Source organism: Physcomitrium patens, chromosome 1 (genome assembly GCF_059467195.1).
Source record: "Physcomitrium patens ecotype Gransden chromosome 1, ASM5946719v1, whole genome shotgun sequence".
Classification (NCBI taxonomy): Eukaryota; Viridiplantae; Streptophyta; class Bryopsida; order Funariales; family Funariaceae; genus Physcomitrium; species Physcomitrium patens.
The window spans coordinates 16,954,515-16,980,336 of NC_143410.1; the positions used below are offsets into that span (position 1 = coordinate 16,954,515).

Below are 25,822 nucleotides of genomic sequence, written 5' to 3' on the forward strand. Positions count from 1 at the left end.
AATATTTTAATGTGTGTGTATATATATATATATATATATATATATTTTTAATATACTTATTCATAAGCAACACTCATGTAATGTTTGGATGTACTTAGGTATATTCCAACATAGGCCATATCTATGGGTGGTTGTAAAATTTTAATGTTGCATACTATTTTTGGCTACTAAGACTAACATACTCTAAGAATTGTTCAAAAACACATAATACTTAATACTAGTTCCACAACACATTTGCAAAATTTGGTATCGAAACAGAAAACATTTTTATAAAAATGACTTTTAATTTTTTTAAAAAAAAAAACTATATTAAGTTAAGAGAAGTTAAATTTGATTGAAATCAAACAAGTCAATTAGATTAATCTATTTAAGGCTGAGTGAAACTAAAATCGCACACCACCTGATCATTTAAATTTACAAAAACACACACAAATTACAACTTCAACATTGCCTTTTCTCTTGCCACGTTCATTTTGCAACTAGACCTTTCCATGTGACATTCTCCCACTCAACTATCTTCGCCACAACATTATTTATTTACTAATCCGTGTTCGCAACAATACCCATCCTCTTAAATGTGGCAAGGTATACCACTATCAACAACACACCACTCAACTCCTCCATGAAAAAAACACAGAACCAGAACGCAATCCAAAGCAAAGGTGACGAGACAAGGCAACACTACTTAGGTTCATGTCCTGGACCCAGAATCAGGTTGCGGCTCCACGTGCATGGCATGCGCTGCAAGACAATGCAATGCAAGATCACAAGATCGCAACACAACATGTGTTCCAGAAAGCAGAAGAGAAGGAAGAAGAAATTGAAAAGGAAGAAGAATTAGAAGTAGCTACTACTGATGTGGGCTGGTTGGTGTGGGGGTGTGATGGCAGAATGCCGTTACAGACGAAGCAGTAGAAGAAGGCAGCGTGGTGAGAAGGATGAGCAGGGGGGTCAAGGGATGGAGACGGTGATGGGACGCAGTTTCCACACTCGCCATCGCTGTTTCCTAACAACTACGAGATTTGGAGCTTTCTGGCTACCTGAGTCATGCAGTAGTAGCTCACTGCACTGCACTGCACTCGCCAGCCCTGATGGCACTACGTACCATGGGCCTGTGTTTCTATTCTTGATGACTCCGCAATCAAATTCGCCTTGTTAAAGGGGGCTATTTTGTGGCTCGCCGTGTGGCAGCAGTCTGGTGTCCTGCTCTGTCAGCTACAATGGAGCAATCCAGAATATCTGCATGAGCCGTTCGTTGTTTATATCTTCCCTTTCGGAAGAAAAGGTGACAAGACAGCCCCACATGCCTCTGCCTGTCTGTAGTTTACTGCCGATGCTGCTGCTGATGCTACTGCTACTCCTGCTTCTGCTTTGAGGTAAATTTGGTGATCTGGGGAGTTTGTGCTGTCGAAGAGAATATGGGTGAATGTAGAGCCAGCCTGTGTGTTTGTTTGCAGGCTTTCTTTTTCTTGGTTTTTCTTGGTTTTTTTTTTTTTTTTTTTTTTTTTTTGTACCTCTGTTTGTTCTCTTTTGGACTAGGGGTCGCGCGAGTAACAGATGTCGCAACCTGCAGCTTACTATTTAAAGTGGTCCTGTAAGAAGGAGAGAGAAGGAGAGATCGCGCGTTTAACACCTGAGGCAGGCGAAAGTGATTACTTAATTACGAGATCAGCATGTGCGTATTGTCTTTGATATTCTTTCGTTCTTAAGTGGCGAGATGCGATGCTGGAGTGATAAACTTGGCAATGAAAATCAGAGTTAGCACATGTGCACTCTCGTTGTTAATGCTCACTCAGGAGTGCTTGTGCTTTCGTAGCGGAGTTGAGGTCCCGCGTTTGCACCTATTCCAACATGTTTTTAAACTACTGAAACTTTTGTGCACGATCAAAATTTAGGCCATTGCTTGTTAACCCCTCGAGAACGAACAATGTCCGCTTTTCTCACCTCTGCCTCGCAGTTATGGACGTCTAGATCGTATCCATGCAGTTGGGAGGGTTCGTTTGGTGGGATAATACGGCGGAATTTCTAATTAAGATTTAGTCGATTCCGATCCTCTTAATCAATGCACAGTTTATGGGTAAAGTACTGGGATTGCAATGCTTCACTGAAGAGATCGTTAATTCTGGCCAAGTGTTCTGCACGTGATGAAGCTGAATTCCTTGACTGTTCTATCAGATTGAATCGAGGGATCTAAATTCTCATCTATCAAGCAAGGCTTGTGAGGTGTGAGTTTTCTGCCGAGTCGAAATGGCTGGGGAGAATGGGAAGAAAGGGGAAATGAAGGTAATTGAAGACGTTGTGTCGGAGACGGAAGGGACATTAGGGTACTACATCGCTCGCCGACTCGTTGAGATCGGCGTCCGTGACGTGTTTACCGTGCCCGGCGACTTCAACTTGGTTCTACTTGACCACTTAATCGCTGAACCCAAACTGAGGCTCGTGGGATGTTGCAATGAATTAAACGCGGGATACGCTGCTGATGGGTACGCGCGAGCTCATGGGGTCGGTGCATGCGTGGTAACATTTACTGTGGGAGGATTAAGCGTCATCAACGCCATAGCCGGTGCTTACAGCGAGAATTTACCCATCATCTGCATTGTCGGTGGGCCAAACTCAAATGACTTCGGGACGAACCGAATAATCCACCACACGATCGGAGAGCCGGACTTTGGTCAAGAGCATCGATGCTTTCAGCAAATCACATGCGCACAGGTTTGAGATTAAGACACTTCCATCATGCTTGTTGACAGGTTAAGCTTGCTTGTTTATGAACAAAAGTCGCAGGCTCGGTGGTTTGCGGAGGCTAGTTCCGTCTGACGAATGCACAATCTATGTCCAGATTGTAATACAGAATTTGGACGATGCACACGAGCTTCTGGACAGAGCCATATCCACAGCCTTGAATAAGAGCAAGCCCGTCTATGTGAGCGTCAGCTGCAATCTGCCCTCGCTTCCACACCCGTCTTTTAAGATTTCGCCCATCCCTTACTCAATCACTCAGGGTACCGAGGTCACAAGCCGGTACGTGCTGAATTTTGTTCCTATGAATTTCTTGTCCAAAACCGTCAGTATCCTCGCTCATGTCTTTAGCATTGGTTGGCGCATTGTGCTGCCTCTTAGCCGTTGCAACTGTTGCGTAGCTTCGTAATCGTCATGCAGATTCTCTCAGAGGACATGCCTGATATTAAGCTGGTTGACTGATGTCAATGTCTCTGTAGCTTATACGGAATCGGAATGCTGAAGACCAACTCACTGTGCCTCGAAAGTGCTTTGGATACGGTTGCTGAGATCTTAAATACAGCGGTCAAGCCTGTCCTCATTGCCGGCCCAAATCTTCGAATTGCAAAAGCCATTGACGCTTTTGAAGCATTGGCGACTGCAAGTGGGTATGCTGTGGCCGTCATGCCATCAGGGAAGGGCCACTTCCGAGAGACACATCCGCATTTCGTAGGCACCTACTGGGGTGCGGTCAGCACTTCATATGTGTCGGAGATTGTGGAATCTGCCGACATCTACGTCTTTGTTGGGCCAATCTTCAACGACTACAGGTGGGTTTGTCTCGCCTATCAATCCTTTGGCTCATCTATGGGGCTGCGCAACAATTTATTCTTCGTGCTATTTCTTATTTTGCCCGAAACTCTGCTTTGACCTAGTCGGGAAATTGAATCAAGTGTTGGTTTAATTCATGCAGTTCCGTAGGGTACTCGCTTTTGTGTAAAAAAGAGAAGATGATCATCGTGCAACCTGAGAGAGTCACTATTGGAAACGGGTCGTCGTTCGGGTGTGTGCTGATGAAGGACTTCCTACTGGCACTAGCAAAGAAAGTGAAGCGAAACACGACTTCATTCGACAACTACTTGCGCATGTATGTCCCTCCTGGCGTGCCATTGAAGCAGAAGCCTAATGAGTCTCTCAAGACTGTCAACCTTTACAAGCACATTCAGGTACATTTCACTTCTCAAATTTTCAAGCTCACAGTCCCAGAATCACTTGACCTAGTGTTACTTTACACGCATTTCATGTCTTCAGAACTTTCCCAGTGAAAACTCACATAAGCTTGTTGACATCAGGGGATGCTATCACGTCACACTGCAGTCATAGCCGAAACAGGCGACTCGTGGTTCAACTGCCAGAAACTGAAGCTACCCGATGGCTGCGGCTACGAGTTTCAGATGCAATACGGGTCCATAGGGTGGTCTGTGGGCGCCACTTTGGGTTACGCACAAGGAGCGCCGAACAAGCGAGTGATCGCATGTATTGGTGACGGGAGCTTTCAAGTAACGGCGCAAGATGTGTCGACGATGATACGATGTGGGCAGAGAAGCATCATCTTCCTGATCAACAATGGTGGTTACACCATTGAGGTCGAGATCCATGATGGACCATACAACATCATCAAGAACTGGAACTACACTGGAGTGGTGGAAGCCTTCCACAACGGCGAAGGCAAACTTTGGACCTGCAAGGTACAATTTTTGTCTGAATTCAAGAGCTCTTGTTCCACAAAATCTAGTTTAAGTGGCTTCAGTAGCTCCTGGTAGCATCTGTTCAACACGGAACTGTTCTGCTAGCATCTGTTCAACGTCCCTCACTGATAATGGTTCTAAGCTGTGAACTTGCAATGCAGGTGCGAACTGAGGATGATCTCATCGATGCGATTGCTACCGCACAAGGAGAGAAGAAAGACCACCTGTGTTTCATCGAGATCATGGTGCACAGGGATGATACCAGCAAAGAGCTTCTAGAGTGGGGTTCGCGCGTGGCCGCTGCGAATAGCCGGCCTCCCAATCCTCAGTAGAGTAATTAGCATCCGAGTATGTATATATATATATATATATAGATATATCCGAGTATGTATGTATTTTGCAGCAGTGACAAACAGAGACTGTTGTTATAAGAGTAGCAAGGATATGTGCACTTGTCATGTGTTGCTTTTTTTTTTTTTTTTTTTTTTTTGCTATGATTTTTTAGATACCTCTGTAGAAACGTGTGCAAAGGATTTGGTGAGTGTGGGTGGGTGGTCACCTTCCATCACATTAAACTCAGATATTTGCATTTTTGTGTGATTCTCCGATGTTGTGGAACACCTCCAAGATGATAACTCCATCCTGGGGCTTTCATTAAAAAAACTGCTAACAAACTTAATATTTCAAACATGTGTAATGAATTTTACAGGAATTATTAACTCGTTCCCAATTTCGTCCTACTAATCACAAGCTTTTGTACAGCTTAAGGTTTAGTGGGTTTGTGAGAGACACCACGGACTGAATGGTAATGTTTTGAATGTTGTGGTTTGAAGTCTAATCTAGACAAAATATTTTGAAAGTATTTACTGTCATCAAACCATAGTTGTTTTAATATTATTTGTTCAATTATCATTATTTTATGTGATTTTGGTATGCTAACATTTTTTGTAGCCCTTGTGTTTAATTTTAAAATATATATTACTCTTTTCTTTTCTTTTTTTTTCCTTTTTTTTTTTTTTTTTTTTTTTTTTTGGGATCAGTTACTTTGCCAAAAGCACAACATTTTATACAAAAAGAGATTAAAAAAAAAATCAATACCATAACAAACAACAAACAAACTAATTCTTCCTGTTTTATTTTTCTTTTAAACAATCAAAACCAAATGGTTATCAAATGAACAATGGTCCAACTTTTTTTTCCACTAATTTCAGCTACTACTAGAAAATGTTTCATATTCTAAAATCAATCAAAATTAAATTATGAAAATTTCAAAGGATAAAAAAAAAAAAAAAATTATTATTAAAACGAAATTTAGAGATAATTTTTTTAAACAATTACAATTCATATCAAGATCAAAAATGAAAATACCAATATTTATTTATTTATATTTACATAAATTTCTTATCAATTTTACCAACTCCTTGAGCAACAGGTTTTGCAATTAGGAAGAAATTATTTTCATCATAAAAAGTCAAAAGAATTAAGATATCATTGAATTAAAATTATACATATATATATATATATATATATATATAATACTTTTTATGTTGTCCTTAACATAAATTAATAATATTTATTGAACAGCTTAGTCATTAATAGTGTTTTACATTATTCGAAATGATACAAATTTGAGTTTTTAACTATTTAATCCTGGAAGGCATCTTCCACATCTGACATACTTCATTGTTAATTGTGGGATCTATTTCAAACACATACACCCACAAAAGATCTTAAATTTTTGTGACTTTCATTTGTTGCACTGGTGGAATGAGCTCAATGATTTTGGAGTAGATGAAACTATCAATATAAACACCAAAAAACTGTCAATGTCTTCTTTTGGTGTACCATACATATAATATACAATATTCATTATTTATATTAATACTTATTGAAGGTAAATTACAATCTATCAAACATTACCAGCTTAACCCCATTAAAATAGTATCAAGCCAAGTGTACAATCCAATGTAACATTCAAACAGAGTGTGAAATTGTGATGAACCAAAAATACGTTAATTTTTTATTTGAAAATTTAATCATACAAACGACATACTTATTTCACTATAATAATTTTTGTATAATAATCATTAAGGATACACCAGAATTCCATTAACATTTGATCATGGTTATACATAATTTTATTTAAATATTACCACTGATATTTTCAAAAAGTATCTTTTGTGAAAATATTAAGAAATAAATTTTTTAAAAAATCAGGAACTTTCTCTGGTATAATTATAAGAAGACGAATATGGAACGTATATACTCCAAAGGTTACATCAACGAAAGTTTGACAAATAACCTTAAAAACTACATGAAATCTTAAATCTCCTTACATAAAGGTATGAAAAGTTACATGAAAAGAATAAATAAAATAAAAGGCATCAATGGTGTGCACAACATTTTACCTACCTACTATTTCTTAATGTTCAATAAACTCATGTAAAAAATAAAATAAAAAAATAATAACTATAATCCACAGGTCCAAGGATCGAAACCCAGCACTGCTAGAGTAAATTGTTCATTCTACTATGATTTGTGGAGTGGAAACTTTAAATAGTTAAATAGATGGTTTAGAAATCAAGATAATGATACAAATTTTAGTATTCTCGATTATATAAGTAAATGTCAGAGCAATAAATAAAATGGCAACATTTATGCCAATGACTTTCTGTAACTATATTACAATAAAAAGAACTGATTGATTAATTAATCTTAGTTACATTTAAATCCTTTCATGATATTAATCTTCAGAAAAATTTATGGAGAATTTAATTTTCTGAGGCTAAATTCTAATAACGCAAATTACTCTAGTGATGCAAAATAAATCACATATGAATAGTAATATGTTTGTGTGTGAACATTTCTATACTTCATTTTATAATTATGTCATTTAATTAAAATCTTTTGTGCACTGAGTTTGGAAAAAATAAATCCACTTGTGTACTGTAATGGATATTTATAAATGTATATGGTAAATATCATTTTGCTATTGTGTATCCAAAAAAAAAAAAAAATAGTTTCTTTACTTATTATGTAGAGAAATTATGCATGTGTGTGTAACAAACTTCATTCAGGTCAAAAAGTAGAATTCAAGGATTATGAAGAGTAGATTAGAAAACCTTGAAAAAGAATAAGAAAACAAAAACAAAAACAAAAACAATAGAAAAAAACCCAACAGAAATAAACTAAGTTTTGAACATCAGTAGGAGGATGCCAAATATCAATCATATGCTTAGATTATTTGAAACCCTTTTAATTATATCATGAAAGTGATACAATTTGGAATGTGTCTATGCCTAAGCTTGCCTCTTGATATCATTTTATGATGCATGTGCAAGTGTAGCATATTGTTACAGATTAATGATGTGAGATTGACGATGTAAGTTTCAAGCAACTACAACAAAATAGTTACCTATATTTATTAGATATGTATACATATACATACATGGTGTTGATAAGGCCATGGCAATTTTTTGTGCTCTCACCTCATTTTGTCACCCATTCAATATATTTCTTTGGTTGTATTTTTATTTTTATTCCAAAAAAAAATCAAGTTAATATTTTTAATACATATTTTCTTTTAAATTTTAAATTTTTTATTAAAAAAACGATATGAAATTAATAAGAATAAATTGTGGTGATAGTAGCATTTGGTGAATGGTAAATTGTACATTAGCAACACCTTATATATATATATATATATATATATTCACTATTGAACACATAAAATATAATTTATTTTTTTGACACCTTTCATTTTACCCCCACCCAAATTCCAAAAATAACTATACTCTCATCATTAGAACATCATAACTTCAAAAAAGTATATGATATGTGTGTAGTTGATTAGGTTGAGTTCTTACATATTTTAAAATTCTACATTTTGAATCCTTCCAATGTGATGCAAAGGATATGAATGATGTCAAGCATTCTTCATAAAAACCCCCTTTTATTATTGATTGCCATTAAAGGCTCTCAAAAGCTAAAAAAAACTTTATACCATGTGCATTGAGTACAACCTCATTCCACATGCCACATGGTAAAGGAACATTGTACTAAATGCATCATAATGACATCACCAACCCCCTATTCTTTTTATTTTATTTTAGTTTATTTAATATAGAGAAATATTTCGGCCATGACAAAATTTCTTTTGGCATCAAGGATTGATAGAAGTTGAAGAGTGCAACACATTTTTCAACTTCATTCCAGAAGCAGCTTCCTAGCAAATCCCTCTTGACTTTGCGGTTCCAAATACAATTTTCTCATTTTAAACTGTTGAGCATTCATTTATTTATTTAGTAAAGGGAAAGACCAATTTTAAAGTACAATTTCAAAAAGTCAACACCACAGGAAAAAAATGCTATCCAATAATGGGTTTGTCTCTAGTGTATATTCCGCATTGAAATCATCAAAGAGAGAAGGAAAAAAAAAAAAAAAAAAAAAAAAAAACTCTTGGCAGTTTTCCACTCTTGGCTGCTAAACAGAATTGAAAAACAAATTTTTGGGTTTTCACTTACTCTTCCATGTTATGATATAAATTGCTTATAATGGAAACGGCAAAACTTTGACTTCAATTATTTTCATTATTTAAGAAAGGAAAGATTATCAACCCAAATAAAGGTCTAAAAATGTGTATTTTTGAAAAATAAACATGCAAAACAAATAAACAAATATAAAAAAAAGGAACTGAACATGAGAGTTGCATAGCAACTGAGCATATCTGGACAAATCCATAAATCCCCGGCGAGGTCTCCGACGGAGGGCGACGAAAACTGAACGACTGACCGACGACGGAACCCATCTCCGTCGGGTCTGACACAAGCCCGGACTGATCCTTCCATACCCGACCCGGGTATACCTGCCCATTCTGGGCGAGAATGGTAACAGTGGTCATCCCAGTAGCGCTTCGTCGTCTTCGTCGTCTTCGTCGACGTCGTCATGGACGACGGCCCGTCGGCATGGATCGCCCCTGCTCCTGCTCTAGCTCTTGCTACACCATCACCACCACCAGCATCTCGCTTTCGCTTTCTTCTGATCCTGCTCCTCGCCGTTCTCGAACTAGCGTCTCGGTTACAGGGCCTGCGTTTTCAGGATCCCACCGTCTCGCTTTGCTTGCTTGAAACAAGCGTTTTTTTCGACCTTTTCTGGGTCAGGTGGGTGGGAGGAGATGTGGGCGCGTTCAAGCTAGCGTGGTGGTGGTGAACATATCTGGATTCATCTGACGCTCGGGAAGCTGTGTTGGGGTGTTGAGCGAGAGTCGGGGGCTGGGCAGGGATTCTCGTGTTATGTAGAGGGAAAAGAGTGAGGGTGTTTGACGTGTCGCGACGGAGCTTGGTGACGGAGATTTGCAGCGACGGGTGGAAGGGGAGAAAAGGGTTTGTGAGTCGGCGAGGTAGAGAGACAGAGAGAGAGGGCGCGGTGCCGGAGTTATGGACGTTGCAGGCGCAGGTGGGGGAGGGGCCGCGGACGGGAACATACAAGGAGTGCCCACGCACAACGGCGAGTACACGCAGTACAACATCTTCGGCAACTTGTTTGAGGTGTCTAGGAAGTATGTGCCGCCCATTCGCCCCATCGGCCGAGGCGCCTACGGCATTGTGTGGTGAGTGTCTGACCTTGGGTCCATGAGCTCGCGGGTGTAGCGCTCTTCACTGTGGGAGGCGCTTGTTAATCGCTGCGGATCAGAGGTGGTGGTGGTGGTGAAAGCCGGGTAGGATCGCTCATCGATGCTCCGCTGCCGGAGCTTGTTTCTGGGCTCAGAAACTGTAGCAAAACGCGCTTTTTGCCTTGGTGCTATGGTGAATGTGATTTCTTGCCATTCTAACAGAGAGTGAAGCCGTGCCTATCTCGTCTCGCGGAGAGGGGTTTAAGTGTGTGTAGTAGTTGTTAGCTGTGCCGGCACTCTCGCTAGTGAAGCCAATCCCGAGATTAACTGAGTGGCGTGATCCGGACCGAAACCTAAAAGCGTGTGGGATTGGCGTGAGGTGGTGAGATTTCACGAGTCTGTCTAGTCGCCGAGGCTTCCAGTATAAACTATAAACGTGTAGAAAGAGGATTACTTCATAGGTATGCGTGTAGGCACATCGAGGAAGAAGCTGGTGGAATTCTCAAACAGCAAGTTGACAAAGGTGATTATTTGTCTGAAGTTATGACTTGTGACATTTGGGGTTGTACGCTGTAGTCTGTGTCCATCACACAGGTTTTTTTATCCCACTTGATCTGATAGATTTGGATCATTTTATTTCCGGTTGGTCCGGTCGGCACCAAGTGAGGTTTAGGCTTTGTCAATCGTGTCTGATGTGTGCTTCGATTGAATTTGGACACAAGTCTTCAGACGTACTTTTAACCTAAGGAATAGTCTGGGCTCATTGTCCTAGACTGGGTGTGAGGGGATCACTCACTGGTGCTGTTTTAGATTGGTTTGGAAGCAGCTTTTAATTTCTGCCAGCATATTGAGCTTAGAAAAGCATTTGTAAAATAGGTGAAATTGTATGCAACTGCTTCTTCCCGAGCTAGCTCGAGGTTCTGTTGGGCACACTTCTACTGGGAACCGAAGGGACTAAATTTGCCCCTTTACCCGTCTTCTCAACTTTGTCACAGTCGTGAGGCTGGAACTCCTGAAATCAGTTACTGATTTCTGATTTGCTGATGATTCTTGGCTAGTTCCGCTGTGAATTCTGAAACGGGAGAGGAGGTGGCCATCAAGAAGATCGGTAACGCGTTCGACAACAGGATTGATGCAAAGCGCACTCTGCGAGAAATTAAGCTACTGCGGCACATGGATCACGAGAACATTGTGGCGATTCGCGACATCATTAGACCTCCCACCCGGGAAAACTTCAACGACGTGTACATTGTATATGAGCTGATGGACACGGATCTTCACCAGATCATTCGTAGCAATCAGCCGCTGACAGAGGACCACTGCCAGGTGTGACTGATTGATTTTTTTTTTTTTTTTTTTTTTTTTTTGCTACCGTTTCTTCGTCGATTTTCTTCACTACTGTTGTTTTTCTTGTTGATGTGTGGCAGTGGAGTTTGAGATACTGTGTTACTTTGTGCAGTACTTTTTGTACCAGCTACTTCGTGGGCTCAAGTACATTCACTCGGCGAAAGTTCTTCACCGTGATTTAAAGCCGAGCAATTTGCTTCTGAATGCAAATTGTGACCTCAAAATTTGTGACTTCGGTTTAGCTCGAACAACCTCAGAGACTGATTTCATGACGGAGTACGTTGTGACTCGCTGGTACAGGGCCCCAGAGCTTTTACTAAACTGCTCCGAGTACACCGCAGCCATTGACGTGTGGTCGGTAGGCTGCATATTCATGGAACTTTTGAACAGAGAGCCCTTATTCCCGGGGAGGGATTACGTCCAACAGTTGCGCCTCATCACAGAGGTAGTAACAATTCCTTTGGTTGTTAAATTAGTCCATTCTCTTGGTCCCTTCTTGATTGTGTAGAATTAAACATGGTCTTCGAGATTATGTTTCTGAACCTCGTTTTCTTTGTCTGCAGCTAATTGGGTCCCCTGAGGACCACGACCTGGGGTTCTTGAGGAGCGATAACGCGAGACGTTACATAAGACAGTTGCCTCGATTCGCCAGACAGCCCTTAGATAGGAAGTTTCCCAATATGGGGCCTGCTGCGATTGATCTAGTGGAGCACATGCTACGGTTCGACCCTGCGCGTCGTATCACAGGTTGGTTTTCATGGTCTACCCTCGCGCATTCGTCCTGTTCCATCCACTTAGTTGCTCATTCCTTACCTTTTTTTGTCTGCGATCAACCCTCAGCCATGCCGCTAATGTCGCCACTTCTGCTCTTGTTGTTACCTTCACAGTGGAGGAGGCTTTGGCGCACCCATACCTCGCGACGCTGCACGATATAAACGATGAACCGATCTGCCATAGTCCTTTCGAGTTCGATTTTGAGCAGCCATCGTTCACAGAGGAGCACATCAAGGAGCTTATCATGATGGAAGCGATAGCCTTCAACCCTGGGAATGTGGGTGACATGATGTCCTAGTGGATTCTTGTGGTACTTCTCCTTTGAGAGCTGTTGCGATCGGCGCCAGTAATCTGCTGAGCAAAAGCCATGGCTCTGTTGTGTGGGTAAAGAGAGCAGTACAAGGAGTCGTGTTGGGCTTGTCCAACCCTCCCTCCTTGTGCCAGTGCATCGCTCCATTCCTCTGTCGGTTCTTCCCCATTTTGAGCGGCATGCATGATCCTAGGGTGGTTTTTATCTGGGAGACCAACATTGATCGAGAGCACTAGCATACCTCCACTCAACATCGGCTACTTCGATCAATCGCTTTCCTGGCGTAGCTTAGCAGATCCTAGAGACCTTTCTTTTCCTTGTGCCAGACCTTCCTTGCCGAAGTATTAGTTTCATTACCCGCTCTAGAATGAAACCACTCCTCTGTGAGCTGTGTGGTATCTATTAGTGCGTTACATGCCGATCATCGCTTATTACTCTGTAATTTATGCCTTGCCATTACTGTGGCAGAGCACTGAACTTTGATATAAATTCTCAGTTCTAGATTAGATGCTCAAACTAATCATTTGGATTCATCTCATTTATTCTATATCCCTTACATATGCGTCACCTCTCTCGTTGAGTATCAATACGAAGGCAGTGTCATGTTATTCAGCCATTGAAACTCGAAGATGCAGCTTTGGGCACACCTATCAGAGCTCTAGAACTGTTACATTTAGATCCAAAGCCTCAGCTGCGAGCTAAAAAATTTAGGAGCTGCTCAGCAATGTACAGGAAGAACCTATGTTCTACGACACACTACTCAAGCGGCCTGAATGACATATTGCAATTTGAAGCCCTAAGATTCTAAATTTTATAGCTTTAATCGAAGTCAGATTTTAAAACTGTCATATGTATATAATGTAAAACCAACAATCTATGTACAAATCTGAATAGTAAACCTCCACTGTACTGCGAAAACAGGAGATCCTGGTCATTTACTGTCGTATTTTATGCTCGAACATTACTGGCAAGTATCCAACGTGCCGAGATCAAGCACTTCCGGCGGCTGTTTTGGAGCATCCTTCAAACTGAAGCAGTTCTCAATGCACGAAGTCGGTACAGGGCAACAATATATAACTTATTAGTTGCACCATGATGACACACATAATTGGGTATCAGTGTTGCACGATTAAGGAATAGTTCTCTGGGTATTCCCATATATATGTGTGACGTCATGCCTTCGACATTACGGTTTTACGTGGATAGAGGTTTTGGATCGTGAAGGATGCCGGATGAGGCCCCTTCTTCAGGCGCCAATTGCGTGCCCAGTGGTGGGAATCGTAGCACTATTGCAGAGCCCATGCATAAGACGTGTGCTTTGGGTAGATTAGGATGCTGTGAAATAATGCCAAATCACAATCTACGTTGGCATCAATGCTGTCCTGACACCAGAGAAAACATACTCCCCTTCGGACCAGCCCCTGCAGCGTCTGCCTAGAGCGCAATAACCCTCAATCTTTTCTCTGTGGTCACATCTGTCATTCCGTCACTTGCGTCCTCGATTCCTGTGGTTATTATCATAGTCAGCTGAGCAAAATAAAATCCACACACGGCCCTATCAAGTTCAAATTCCCCTGCCGAGTCAGATTAGTAGCCTTATCGAGGCTACTTGCATACTTGTATGTTCCAGGGGAGCGCGACGTATACACAAGTGTCTTCGCACCAGTGCAGACAGACAATGACTAAAATAGATCAGAAATCCGAGCAAAAAAAACATCTGACCTACTTCAGTAAATCTAGCGGGTGATGAACTGTGAAATCGATTGTAAGGAGAATACAATATAATTCATGTCCAGAGGAAAAAGATTTACGCATTGACATGGCAATTTTTTTTTTTTTTTTTGAAGTTAGCATTTTGATTTTGATAATTAGCTTTTGGCATCAAGAGGAATAATGTTGACTGTTACAATCATTTTTTAGTTCGTAGGATACCCGATTAGCCACTTTGAAAACATATGGATGAGGGATCATGAACTTCAGATGAATAATCAATCTTGCCACACTAGTGCTTACACGCAGTTTTCCAAAAGTTAGAGGCATAGAACCTCGTAGGATTTCTTCCTCCAAATTAACAATATTACATTTGCTCAAACACGAGCTTTTCTCTGTCAGTTCCAAAGCAAACACGAGCAACAAAGTTTTTTTATGAAAAATGTGAAGATATTCTTTTAAGGTAAAAAATTCTGAAGTGAATGCTATTGAACAGAGTCAACATACAGATCAAGATACTTTTAGCAGTGTAAGAAACATCCAACTCCAGTTCACCCACTTAACCATTCATAGATGTGACATTGAGTGTACCTTTCATATGTTATCTAATTGCCAGGCCAGATTTACCGAACAACCATGACTGGCGAGATGAATCAGTTTTTAAATACATTCTCTGGTATCTGGTCTTTATAAATCGGAGTCGTATCATGATTCTCTACAAACTTAAGATGGAGATCGCCTGCGGTACCTCCCATTGCCCCTACTGTAGTGCCCATCTCCTCTTCTACTCGTCTCATCCCGTGGCTGGTGTCTCCTGGTTTCATTACCTCCTGCCTGCCTCCTCTTAGTGTCATCATCACTATGTGGATTACGTCCCAGTCTTGGGCTGCCCGGCGCTCTAGTGTGAGCCTCACTATACTTATCAATTTTTGGACTTTCTCCCCTTTCCTCCCTATCATCATAATTGTAACGTTGTCTTGGGCTATTATTATAACCCCTACCATATTTACGATCTCGCTCAGAATGATAAGAGGTGGACATCCAACCTTTAACGTACTCACCATCCCTAGTACCTTCATTCTCTCTTTTACTCCTAATATTCTCTTCCACACCACGGTCGATTGCTACCGAAGGTCTTCGTCCTTTCTCGGCCTTGTAACCATCGTAGACATCCCTAGTATCCCTAACTAAACTTACCCTGCTATTTTCACCCTTCCGTCCAGGTATGTCCTTAGTTCCTGAGGGCCTCTCTTGTACACCTTCATCACTCTCGTCACTTCTTAGACCGTCATGGGTCCTTTTAACGCCCCGTGGACTTGCATCATCACCGCTGACTCTCGTAGGTCCTCTCCTATTTCTTTGATTTTCTCGACCTTCCACTCTTGCGTCTTTCCTGCTTAAAGTGTGCTCTTCATCACTACTATCACTCACATGACGTTTGGACTTGGTTCGTGAACCCTCTACATCTATCACCTTTTCGTCGCTGCTGGTTGAAGCATGTCGTCTCCTTTTCTCACGTCGCATCTGCGGGAGCATAAAAGTAAGTCATTATCGAAATTTTCAATAGCCGAAACCTTTTAGGGGCAACACACTGCATCAGCAATTTGGACTACAAGTCACCAACTCTAGAGTCGTGTTTATATGCTGCGTTCCTAGGATACACTATTAGATCATAATTAGGATTTTCCACAGTTCTTATATTCATAGACATTCTATCCACTAGTGACATGGTCGAGGAAACGTGAGTGGCCTCCGAATCCAAAGTAAGACACCAAAAGTGCATTTAGATTAGCTTGAAACCAGACAAGGGCATTCTGAGGAACTATCTACCTTCTTCGCAGCTCTTTTCTCTTCTCGTCGCTGCTCCTTGGCAGCTCTCTTTTCTTCCTTCCTCCTTCGTTTCATTTTAATTTCATCTGACAATTGTTGCGAATCTTCCTTCACAGCATTAGATAGAGGCTCCTGTTCCACTTTATCCTCCTCCTGCCTGTGAGGATAAGAAACTGCCGGAGCCGAAGGACCCTCTTCTTCTGGGACTATCTGCCGTTGAAGAAGAAGCTTCGGATCAGGCGCTTCCGCCTTAGTAACTCTGAGAAAGTTAATTGTTCATAAGTTCATGTACAAAACGTAATCGGTTCAAAAGAACAAGTACTCCAACAACAACCAACAGCGAGAAAAATATTCGATACCCAGTGCTTGTTGTAACTAGAATCACTATTAACAGACGTTGAAGGAACAACAGCAGCAATAGATGATATTGAGAAACTGAGGTTCAATTAATATGCATACGGTGCAAATCCAAGGCCTTGAACTCTTTCGCCTTGAGCGTAGGGCTTTTCAACCTCTTCACCGGCTTTACTCCTTTTCAACAGCTCCTCTTGTTCCCGCTTATCGAGTCTATTTCCTCTAGGCTTGTTATCCCGTCTAGGGGCCAAACCTAACGCTACCTGGAGAAGAGAATATTACAGGATGTGCGAGAATAGTCGAAGATGCCAAGGAATTCAAGGTAATCTTTGAACAACAACGAATCACTCAATTATTGAGATTGCAGTGTGGTCTAAAAAATATATAGAAGCTTGTTAGTGCCTGCTATCTACGGGCGATCACACTAGAAAATACCAATGTACTATAATCAGTATGATTGAAGAAATGGATGTTTTTTGATACGTTACCCGCATCGCTTCTTCTTCTTCTTGCTTGATTCGTTCAATTTCCTCTCGCGCTGATGCAGCTGCCTCATCAGCGGTTTGCTTTCCGTCCCGTGCATACCACATAAGATCTTTACCTGTTCTCGTGTGACAAAAGAAGAGTGAGACTGCGAATAATAACAACGTTCACTTTCAGCCGATCAAAAAGCAATGTCTCACTGAGCTTATTCCAGTTCTTACCCTTCTGCCATCGCCCAACAGGAGCCTTGAGGCTGTGACCAAGGTAATTCTCGCGGTGCTTGTCGGCCTTGACATCATCCCAATTAAACTCTGCAGCCAATCCCAGTTTAAAAAATGTCAACACAGTCGCCTCATATCATTTACGTCCAGAGGACCTTGAATGTCCCATAATTGCATCCCATTGAAAATTGAAAATTCATTCATAATAAAACCAAAAACAAAAATTAAAAAGGAGGATAGACACGAAAAAATTGCACAAAATGCAGAACTGGATTACAACCAATGAAAGTGTCCTTGACAGCCGTGTCCAAAAATATCTGAGATCTCAATAGTTCCAATTCTACCGATGCATTCACCTCACACAACTGTTCGACTTCAACATCGTTCACCATCACATGTGCTAAAACAATTTCAGAAGAAACTGCATCATAAACCCGCACAAGGAAAAAGGAAAAATAAATAAATAAATAAATAAATAAATAAGGAAGAAAAAGCACACTCACGGTCTCTCCCACCACGAACACCGCCTCGTGAAGGATGATACATTGTCCCCTGCTACGACTTCCAAACCCTAGAAGCAATCCCCCTCAGACGTTGAAACCCCCTCCCAAAAACTCATGCGTCTTGTTCAATATCCTTTAGAAAAACACAATCGGTGTCGCAGAGCAAGCGTTAACTGCTCCTCCTCCGCACGCAATAATTCCTGCTCCTTGGACTCAAACGACGAAGACCCCCCACCATCGCCGTGTCGCCGAAGGTCACGACGCTGACGAAGACTTCACAAAGGAGCGAGCGAGCGAGCGAGCAAACAGAAACCGAAGATCACGTTGGCATTCATAAACTGGTTCCATCCATCCATGATTGGATGAAGGTTATGTGGATGGATGGGTGTGTTGGATGAGTCGCCGCTTTGGGAACGATTCATTGTTAACCCCACTGCGTTGGAACTGTTACTTCATTTTAATTAGTTTGCGAGTTCTTCAAAAATTGAAAACTATTCAATAGCGAGGATAACTGGAATAACTTTTGTACATGATATTATAACCGCATGTCCCACATAAATAGAACTTGACAGTGTGTGCGTGTGTCTGTGTGTGCCTGTGATTTTTTTTCCCCTTCTTCTGTGGATTTTTTGTATTAATTTTTTAATCGCAACAGTATTAAATTTTATATTTTCAAGGTACGTTGAAGAAATTTTGTATTTTTATTTATTATTTATTTTTAATTCCTTAGAACAACCCAAGCACATAGAAGCTTCCAGCCACTTGTAACAAACTATTATTAGGGTTATTGACAAGTGGCAACCCAACGTGGCTTAAAGTATCCAGCAGAATATCATGAAGAAATCGGATTTTTCACAGAATGAACTCAAAGCAAGGACTAGGATCAGAATATGAAGCACTGAAATAGCCGAAATAAGTATTTACGGTTTCAAATTTGAACGATGTTTCAAAACTGCAATAAAAAAATATATATATATAAATACAAAAATAAAACCACAAATATGTAAATATATGAATATATATATATATATATATATATATAACCACAAATATGGAATTGGGTGAAAAGGGCCAAAGTTCACAACAGAGCACCCGAGACTGTCGAAGGGATAAACAGACCCACAAAGCTTGACAGGATTACCGGATAAGGCGGTATCTCTCACCCATCGAGCCGGTAGCAGCACGTGGCCTGTTGGGGCCAACGCTTCTCTGGAGCACAGTCAGCAACGTATCCATTCATTCGCATTTTAGAGCTTGGAGGCTTGATTACCGTGCGGCGATCGGTTCTCGGCATTAGTTTCCTTGCATTGCTTTACGAGACTGTCGATTGATCTTCGCGTTTGCGTTTCGGTATTTTTCCACTAGTTTTCAGCGTTCAGAGACGAGGATTTTTGGTTAGACAACATGGCGATGAGGATGGTGGCTCGCAGACTGCTAAACCCTAACGGGGAGGCTCTTCTTGCACGATCTGTGGTGCGGCGGGAGATGAGCAGTACCGGAAAGATGTTCCAGGAGGAGGAAAGAGCTGCTGAAACTATCTATATCAAGGTTGGTCGAGATTTTTCTGTTTTGATTTTGACGGTGTACTTGCATTTGTGTCGCTTCTTGTCTAGTTGGATTTAGCCATCTTGCATGCTGGTTTCGGGGTGTGAGTTGAAGCGTGGTGTTGCGTCTTTTTCTTCGGTTGAGCCGTGTTTAATGTGAGTACGTTGAAGGGTGAGAACGCTGATCGTCCCCGCTGGAATGATAACGTCTAGCTTCGTGACTAGTATTTAGAATTTATGTAATGTAGTTTGAAGTGCGCGCCAGGGCAGAGCCTGCTCTGGCAGAATGATCTGGGTGGGCGCGTGCGCCGATGATACTATGTGCGTTACACGTCTGTGAAGTTTTTGAGATCCAGCCCTTGTTTTGACCTAGTTTGAATGAGTCGATTGATGTATCGTATTAATTGTTTCCATTTCTTGTTGACAGAAAATGGAACAAGAGAAGTTGGAGAAGCTTGCCCGAAAGGTACTGTTCTTTGTCTTTAATTGCTGGTCGGTTTTTTGAGTCATGCTAGAGGAGTACCTTCTAGGTTCATTTTTCTTTTTTCTGCATGAATGCCTCTCGAGTCTGAATCTCGCCCTATGTGCTTGTTTTGCGAAACGTTTGCGAAGGGATTTTCCAAGGAGGAAGCCCAGAAAGCCGTTAGTGGTCATCCTGATGCTCATCCCGAGGCTGTGAAAATAGCTAACGAGACATCATCATCGACCGTCTCAACTGATAAAACCACAAACTATGCTGTCATTGGTGGAATCGTTGGAGCGGTTGCCATTGGATATTGGTACATGACTGGCGGATCTTCTTCCAAGAAGGAGAAGGATGACAAAGAATAGAATTTCACTTCGTTTTTTTTTCGACGCAGAGAAGGGTTAAAGGAGACATGTTTGAGTCACTGGAGTGTTGGGACCATACATTTGTAAATTTGTCTCTGCATTTCAGTACTATCTCAGGAGCACGCCTAGCAGTCCTTAAATTTGAATGGGTACGAAGTTGGTCTGTTACTTGTAGAATGTAATAAGTTGTGAAGAATCGGTTATCGCTGTATCTTTGGTAATAAGCGAGTCGTATCAATTCACATGGTTCTGCATTTCTGTTCGATTTTTGTGTTCATGCATGAGTACTGAGAGGCGTCACAAGTCCTGGCTCGAATTTCCTGTATTGAATACATGACTTACTTCCAACGTGACTAGGAAATGCAACAAGGCACATCGTGAACTAGTCATCAAAGGAGTGTTTTTTGGAAATGAGAAAACTTGAATTCGAGAGCATCTCCGAGCAAGTGTATCATGGGTGGCCCCTAGAGCTGGAATCAAAGTTAGACTTCCCAACCCTGGAGACGGCAATATATGCAATCCCATTTGTCGAACCGAAAGGACTTAAAAAAGCACCCCTACTGCCACTTGGGACAAATGTTTTCTTACATGATTTGGGACTTGTCTATATTCTGCCACCGTTCTTCCCACCTCACTCTTGCAGTTGAATATGTTGTGAACGATCTAATGTTAGACAATACATTTTACAAGAGAAAAACTGTGCCATTGTGACAAAGTTACCATTTTCATTGAGGTAACTTTATCACTTGCAACTTCTTATCCTTCTCAATTTTCTTATTGCATTGCTCTAAAGTGCTTAAATATGGTCACACCTCAGTTCGCATGATTAAATCAATTACGTTGCTTCATGTCTATTGGGTTGATGATTCAATTTGACCAAGGTTGCTGTACACAGTTGCAAATACTAAAAATCGTAAAATTTTAAGTTATCGATAAGAGAATATGAGATTAAGTCACATTAAAAACATGCATGGTTATTTTATGAAATTTAAAAATATTTTTTAAAAATATTTTGCACAAATTTTTGTTTCATGTCATTGCAAGCTCTTGGGTTCAAATCATCACACGGCTGTATGCAGCTGTTTAATCAAATTCCAACTCAAATATATCGTTTTGATTGATTGATTTATTTATTTATTAAATTCAATGACTGTTTTCTCCTCAAAGTAAAAACTCATTTCTTACATCTTCTCATGATAATTATTAAACTTAAATTTGCAAAAACACACACACACACACACACACACACATATATATATATATATATATATATGTATGTATGTATTACATCATCATGTTTAATATTCTTTCTAGAAGTACAGAAGATTGTAATTAACATTGATAAAAATATATTCAAACTAATCAAATAATTGGTTGTAATTGCTACAAATACATGTGATATTTAAGTAAATAAAAATAAGTTTAAATAACTTTCTTTAAACAAATTGAAATATATATATATATATATATATATATACATATACACTAAACACAAAGAAGATTTATATGTGTCTTATGGTGTGCCATGTGGCTATAAAAATTTCTCCTATAAATTTTAAATATTTATGAAGTTACTACGGAGGCATTATATAAATTGACACTTGATCCACTTAAATCACATGCCTTATTATTTGTAGCAAGCTTCTGCATGGTATTTTTGTTAGCTATCCTCAATCTTATTGTTATAGGTGTATATATATCTACACACATGTATTTAGCCTAAGCCATATATTGTTTTGCTTTAATCTTGGTTGAAGTCTCCACAATAACCATTTAAATTTTTTCCTATCTTGTAAATAAACTTCTTTGACTTCTTTCTTCATTTTTATTCATATTTAAATATTTTTTGTTTATTTGAAAAGTTTATAAATATTCATAACATTGTCAACAAATTCTTCACCATTAACATTATAACTAGAAAAAAACAGTGAAAAAAATTTTAAAAATTTAAACCAACATTTGTTATAAAAAAATAGAGTTAGAACTCAAAATATTCCATCATCCAACAATTTCTTGTAGATGTGTACATTCCCTATGTTTTGACATAATTATGTAAAAAATTAGATTTGTTTTATTATTGTCATGTATTCATGTGTATAAGTTAGAGATTTAATTAATATGTTGGTTGCATATTGCATTAAATTTGTATTTTTTCATTTATAGAAACATAATTACATTCTATTTTAGATATATGTAATTTTAGATGTAATACTAAAATTTGTACATTATGTAATCATAGAGATCAATAGTTAATGGTATTCATGCAAAACACTTTTTAAAACAAATTTTCAAATAAAACAAAAGACAAAATTCTAAACTCTTGTTAATTTGCATAATCAAATGTTATTACTCCAATAAGACATAATTATTTTTTTTTAAATGTTTTTGCAAAATCATTGTGCATGCTTATTGCCACATTCTGGTAAAGCACAAAGCCCCTTGTTTACACAAATTGGTCAAAAGTCAATATAACTATTAGATGACATATATCGTAACGTATTAAGCCATATAGTCATTTGCCAAGTGTGACCAGCTGAGGCAAAATCTAACAATTCTTGTCAAGGAACAAATTCTATCCAAGACTGATCGCCTGAGTGTGCATTCACAGATGTGCCTCTCCATACCGATCTCTCTAATACTGATCAATGCTATGAAGCTCAGCACCAAATGACCGCTACTAAAAGAGAAAACGTACATTTACCTGCCTAAGATCACTGGAAGAAAAGTTCAGTGGTCACTCCTCATTCCAGTGTCGTTCGCACCGCCTGAGTTAAGTCGGTGATGGTGAGGATCAAAGACTGGAAACTCCACAGAGCCCTTGCATTCATTGCGGGGAAAGATGGGGCATTCAATCAAAGTCTTTCCATCCTTGCCAACACAAATGTAAACTTGGTACAGTTGTCTGTTACCATGACCGTCCTTATTGCAGTCAATTCCTGGTAGATGGCCATCGAGTACAGTGCTAATTGCGTGGCGAATCGCATCAACTTGATAGTGTTTACCGTCTGGCAGTATTCCTGTGAACATATGGAGTTTGTGTTAGGAGATCCTAATGAGTTTGAATCGGAAACTAATGCTCCGCTCGTGTGGTGGTTGCAGGGATTGATCATGTCAACATCGTCCTTGAGGAAATCTTTACAAGAGAGAAGCGATTCATTTCGCTCTGTCCGAACCTGGCTGGAGCACTTGTAACTTAACCCTCTGCAATAGAGTTCTCTCTATTCGTTCCAAAAAAAAAAAAAAACAAAAAACAAAAAACAAAAAAAACAAAAGGGCAGCGAGGAAAACTTACCTGCTTTTGCAAGGGCGCCCGTAATATCATGTTTCCCGTACAAGTCGATGGCAGACTGAAAATATCCGTGTTGACCCAATCCAGAACAAGTGCCATGCTTAGTCCATTCATGAGTCCAGAAGCTATGGCTGTCACTGGCGGGGCAGGCCAGTGAACCCCAGTCGTCGTCCATCTGATCTACTACGTCCGCCAGCTGCGGTTGCATAAATCAAATTAGATGTAGACCCTCTAAAACTATACCAGGCTTTGTCCCCCCAATGAATTAAAAACACAGTTTTGAGCCACGACTGAATTCAAAGATGAGATCTTAGTCCTACAGGCATTCCGCTCGGAATGCAAAACAGCACCCTACAGTTTTGTGACTTTACCAGATCTACGAAGTAAGATTTCTTGAGCGGTTAGAGTATATGAAATTATGAGAATTCTCATTCAGATCTTCCGTTAAGAAAACAAGGTTGTACGCGAGAAACTGATGATAAAATGGCGGATGCTGAGAAGGAGAAGTATCAGTATGCTCGAAACGTATTTCAAGAAAGTTTACCAAGCAAAATGAACAGGAAGAGCTAAAGAGCGAAGACATACCTCCTTGGGGTTAAATGGCTCCTTAGTGCAGAAATCAGGCCACGATCCGTCATCGTAGTTGGGCCAGAGACCATGGATTCCGAACACCGCCTTAGGGTTACTACTGAGAGGAAAGCAACAACCCCTTCTTGTATCACAATATGAACCTGGCCACTGCTCTCATCGACCAATCACTTTGTCAGCTTCGCGGTAAGAGCACACCCTGCTTAGGGCAAAAACTGCTAATACCAATGGTGTCGCTCTGTTCTTTAATCAGCCTCTGGCTACAAAAACTTGTGACTTCTCCAGGTTAAAGGGTTTGCGCAGTTCACGCATGAATGCGAAAAGATCGTAACGAAGAGGGATAAGACGAACCCACCTGTTGCACAAAGTAGAAGAAATCGAAGTCGTCTTGGGCCTGCACGGCTAAACCGCAAATCATGCTCCAAGCAACCAGAGCAACCAGCATTATGGATGGCATCGCTGCAGTCCCTTTCAAAAGTGCCCTCATACCCTGCATACCATCAGACACACGATCAGCTCATCGGAACATCTAAAGCAGCTGCGCGTATCCAAGCCATGCAAAATAGAAAAGATATCCGCAGGCAAAAAATTATGAATACATCACAATAAACACAAATTCCCCTAAAGTTGTAATGCACCTCCTCAAATCCTGAACGAAATACTCACACCCATCAGGACCAGCTAATCAAACACACACACACCAACCAAGACCTTCAGGCAGCGGTGGCTTCTCCCTACCCGCCCAATTCCACAAAAGTAGGAAAACAACCCACAAGTCCACCGAGAAGTGGTCTCGACAAGGAAGATATAAAGCACTTCCACTCCACCTCACCTCCACCGCAATTCTGACAATTCCAAAACTGCTGAAACTGAAGCAGCAGGGCCTTGATGAGATGATGCCACAGAGATTAACAATCCTCGAATGGTGGTGGAGTGTGAGACGAGGCAAAGATGCTGCGGCATCAACACTTCCCGTGACCGAGAAAACACGCGATGGTGCTGGTCTTAATAGCAACATTTTCTCTTTCTTATTTCGGAAGCTTGCTTTCTAACAATTTCCTGCCCAGCATCACCCGATCACAACATTCATCCACACATCCATCCATCGTTGCGAACGACTGTCTACCTTGCTACTAACGAACGGAAAAAAATTATTCGTTGTTAGGGTAAAAGATGAATGATAAACATCACCTTTAAAATAAAAAAGGGAATTGTTAAATTGGCCCAAGCATTTACCCGAACCATTATCAAAAAAATTGTCAATGTTGGGTCCAGATTTGTCAAAAATCAATGAAAAAATGGTTAAATCATCAACCAATGGTGATGGGTGGATAGATTTAGTAAATGCCTATGTCAATTTAACAATCTCCTAAAAAAATATTTAAAAGATTGTGATGACATTTTTTTTTTTTTTTTTTTTTTTTTTGTTGAAAATCTATTTGTATGTAGATTAATAAGGAGTGTATGTTTAGTTTCTATCAATAATAGAATCAAATTTTAAATTATATATTTTTTTTCAATGCTTAGAATTAAAGAATCAAATTAATTTGTTTAGATAACCTACATATATATATATATATATATATATATACATGTATTTGTGTGTGTGTGTGTGTGTGTGTTTTTTTTTAAAAAAATCAAACTAAGAATTGTTTTATATTCATTAGACAATTACATGTCACCAAAACAAAAACAATGTATATATATATATATATATATATATCATAAAATGAGAGGTTAAGGTAGTTCAGTAACAATTCAACAATAATTCAATAATTGTTATGATGCCCCATTGGAATTATAAGCTCATTCTATGGTAGGGATCTTAAACCCTTGTGAATCTTGAACATGGAAGAATTTGATTTTATCACCCATCCATTTACACTCCCTCATATGCATTTTGAAATACACATGCACTCTAATGCTATGATAGTTACCATTGTTATGTCTTTACACTTGTC

General features: G+C 39.9%; 5 protein-coding genes across 10 annotated transcripts; 3 read left to right on the forward strand and 2 right to left on the reverse strand.

Moving 5' to 3' along the window:
• Positions 1–1,236: 1,236 nt before the first annotated feature.
• On the forward strand, positions 1,237–4,906 carry LOC112280457 (pyruvate decarboxylase 1). 2 transcript variants are annotated; one of them, XM_024515983.3, is made up of 7 exons: positions 1,237–1,376; positions 2,176–2,712; positions 2,840–3,021; positions 3,219–3,548; positions 3,692–3,944; positions 4,071–4,466; positions 4,628–4,906. In XM_024515983.3, the coding sequence occupies exons 2-7, from the start codon at positions 2,248–2,250 to the stop codon at positions 4,796–4,798; spliced, it is 1,797 nt and encodes a 598-aa protein (XP_024371751.1). In that variant the 5' UTR covers positions 1,237–1,376; positions 2,176–2,247; the 3' UTR covers positions 4,799–4,906. The 2 variants fall into 2 exon arrangements, with proteins under 2 accessions (XP_024371751.1, XP_073391326.1); XM_073535225.2 differs by lacking the exon at positions 1,237–1,376 and adding an exon at positions 1,591–1,675.
• A 4,571-nt stretch (positions 4,907–9,477) lies between these two features.
• LOC112289634 (mitogen-activated protein kinase 4b) lies at positions 9,478–13,014 on the forward strand. The gene is made up of 5 exons (XM_024535007.3): positions 9,478–10,074; positions 11,136–11,403; positions 11,537–11,869; positions 11,988–12,171; positions 12,312–13,014. Exons 1-5 carry the CDS (start codon positions 9,902–9,904, stop codon positions 12,494–12,496), a joined length of 1,143 nt encoding a protein of 380 aa, XP_024390775.1. The 5' UTR covers positions 9,478–9,901; the 3' UTR covers positions 12,497–13,014.
• A 1,792-nt stretch (positions 13,015–14,806) lies between these two features.
• On the reverse strand, positions 14,807–17,902 carry LOC112285907 (uncharacterized). Its single transcript, XM_024527285.3, has 6 exons — positions 17,610–17,902; positions 17,107–17,196; positions 16,891–17,003; positions 16,508–16,665; positions 16,049–16,307; positions 14,807–15,742 (listed from the first exon to the last, which is right to left on the reverse strand). Exons 1-6 carry the CDS (start codon positions 17,650–17,652, stop codon positions 14,942–14,944), a joined length of 1,464 nt encoding a protein of 487 aa, XP_024383053.1. The 5' UTR covers positions 17,653–17,902; the 3' UTR covers positions 14,807–14,941.
• A 1,011-nt stretch (positions 17,903–18,913) lies between these two features.
• Positions 18,914–20,247, forward strand: LOC112285911 (uncharacterized protein At2g27730, mitochondrial). The gene is made up of 3 exons (XM_024527293.3): positions 18,914–19,157; positions 19,581–19,619; positions 19,766–20,247. Exons 1-3 carry the CDS (start codon positions 19,014–19,016, stop codon positions 19,982–19,984), a joined length of 402 nt encoding a protein of 133 aa, XP_024383061.1. The 5' UTR covers positions 18,914–19,013; the 3' UTR covers positions 19,985–20,247.
• A 2,189-nt stretch (positions 20,248–22,436) lies between these two features.
• On the reverse strand, positions 22,437–24,828 carry LOC112282903 (ribonuclease 1). Of its 5 annotated transcripts, none has more exons than XM_024521050.3 (5): positions 24,694–24,828; positions 24,217–24,351; positions 23,859–24,011; positions 23,277–23,469; positions 22,437–23,001 (listed from the first exon to the last, which is right to left on the reverse strand). In XM_024521050.3, exons 2-5 carry the CDS (start codon positions 24,346–24,348, stop codon positions 22,712–22,714), a joined length of 768 nt encoding a protein of 255 aa, XP_024376818.3. In that variant the 5' UTR covers positions 24,349–24,351; positions 24,694–24,828; the 3' UTR covers positions 22,437–22,711. The 5 variants fall into 5 exon arrangements, with proteins under 5 accessions (XP_024376818.3, XP_024376839.1, XP_024376828.1 ...); XM_024521071.3 differs by having other exon boundaries at positions 24,635–24,828; XM_024521060.3 differs by having other exon boundaries at positions 24,600–24,828.
• Positions 24,829–25,822: the final 994 nt, after the last annotated feature.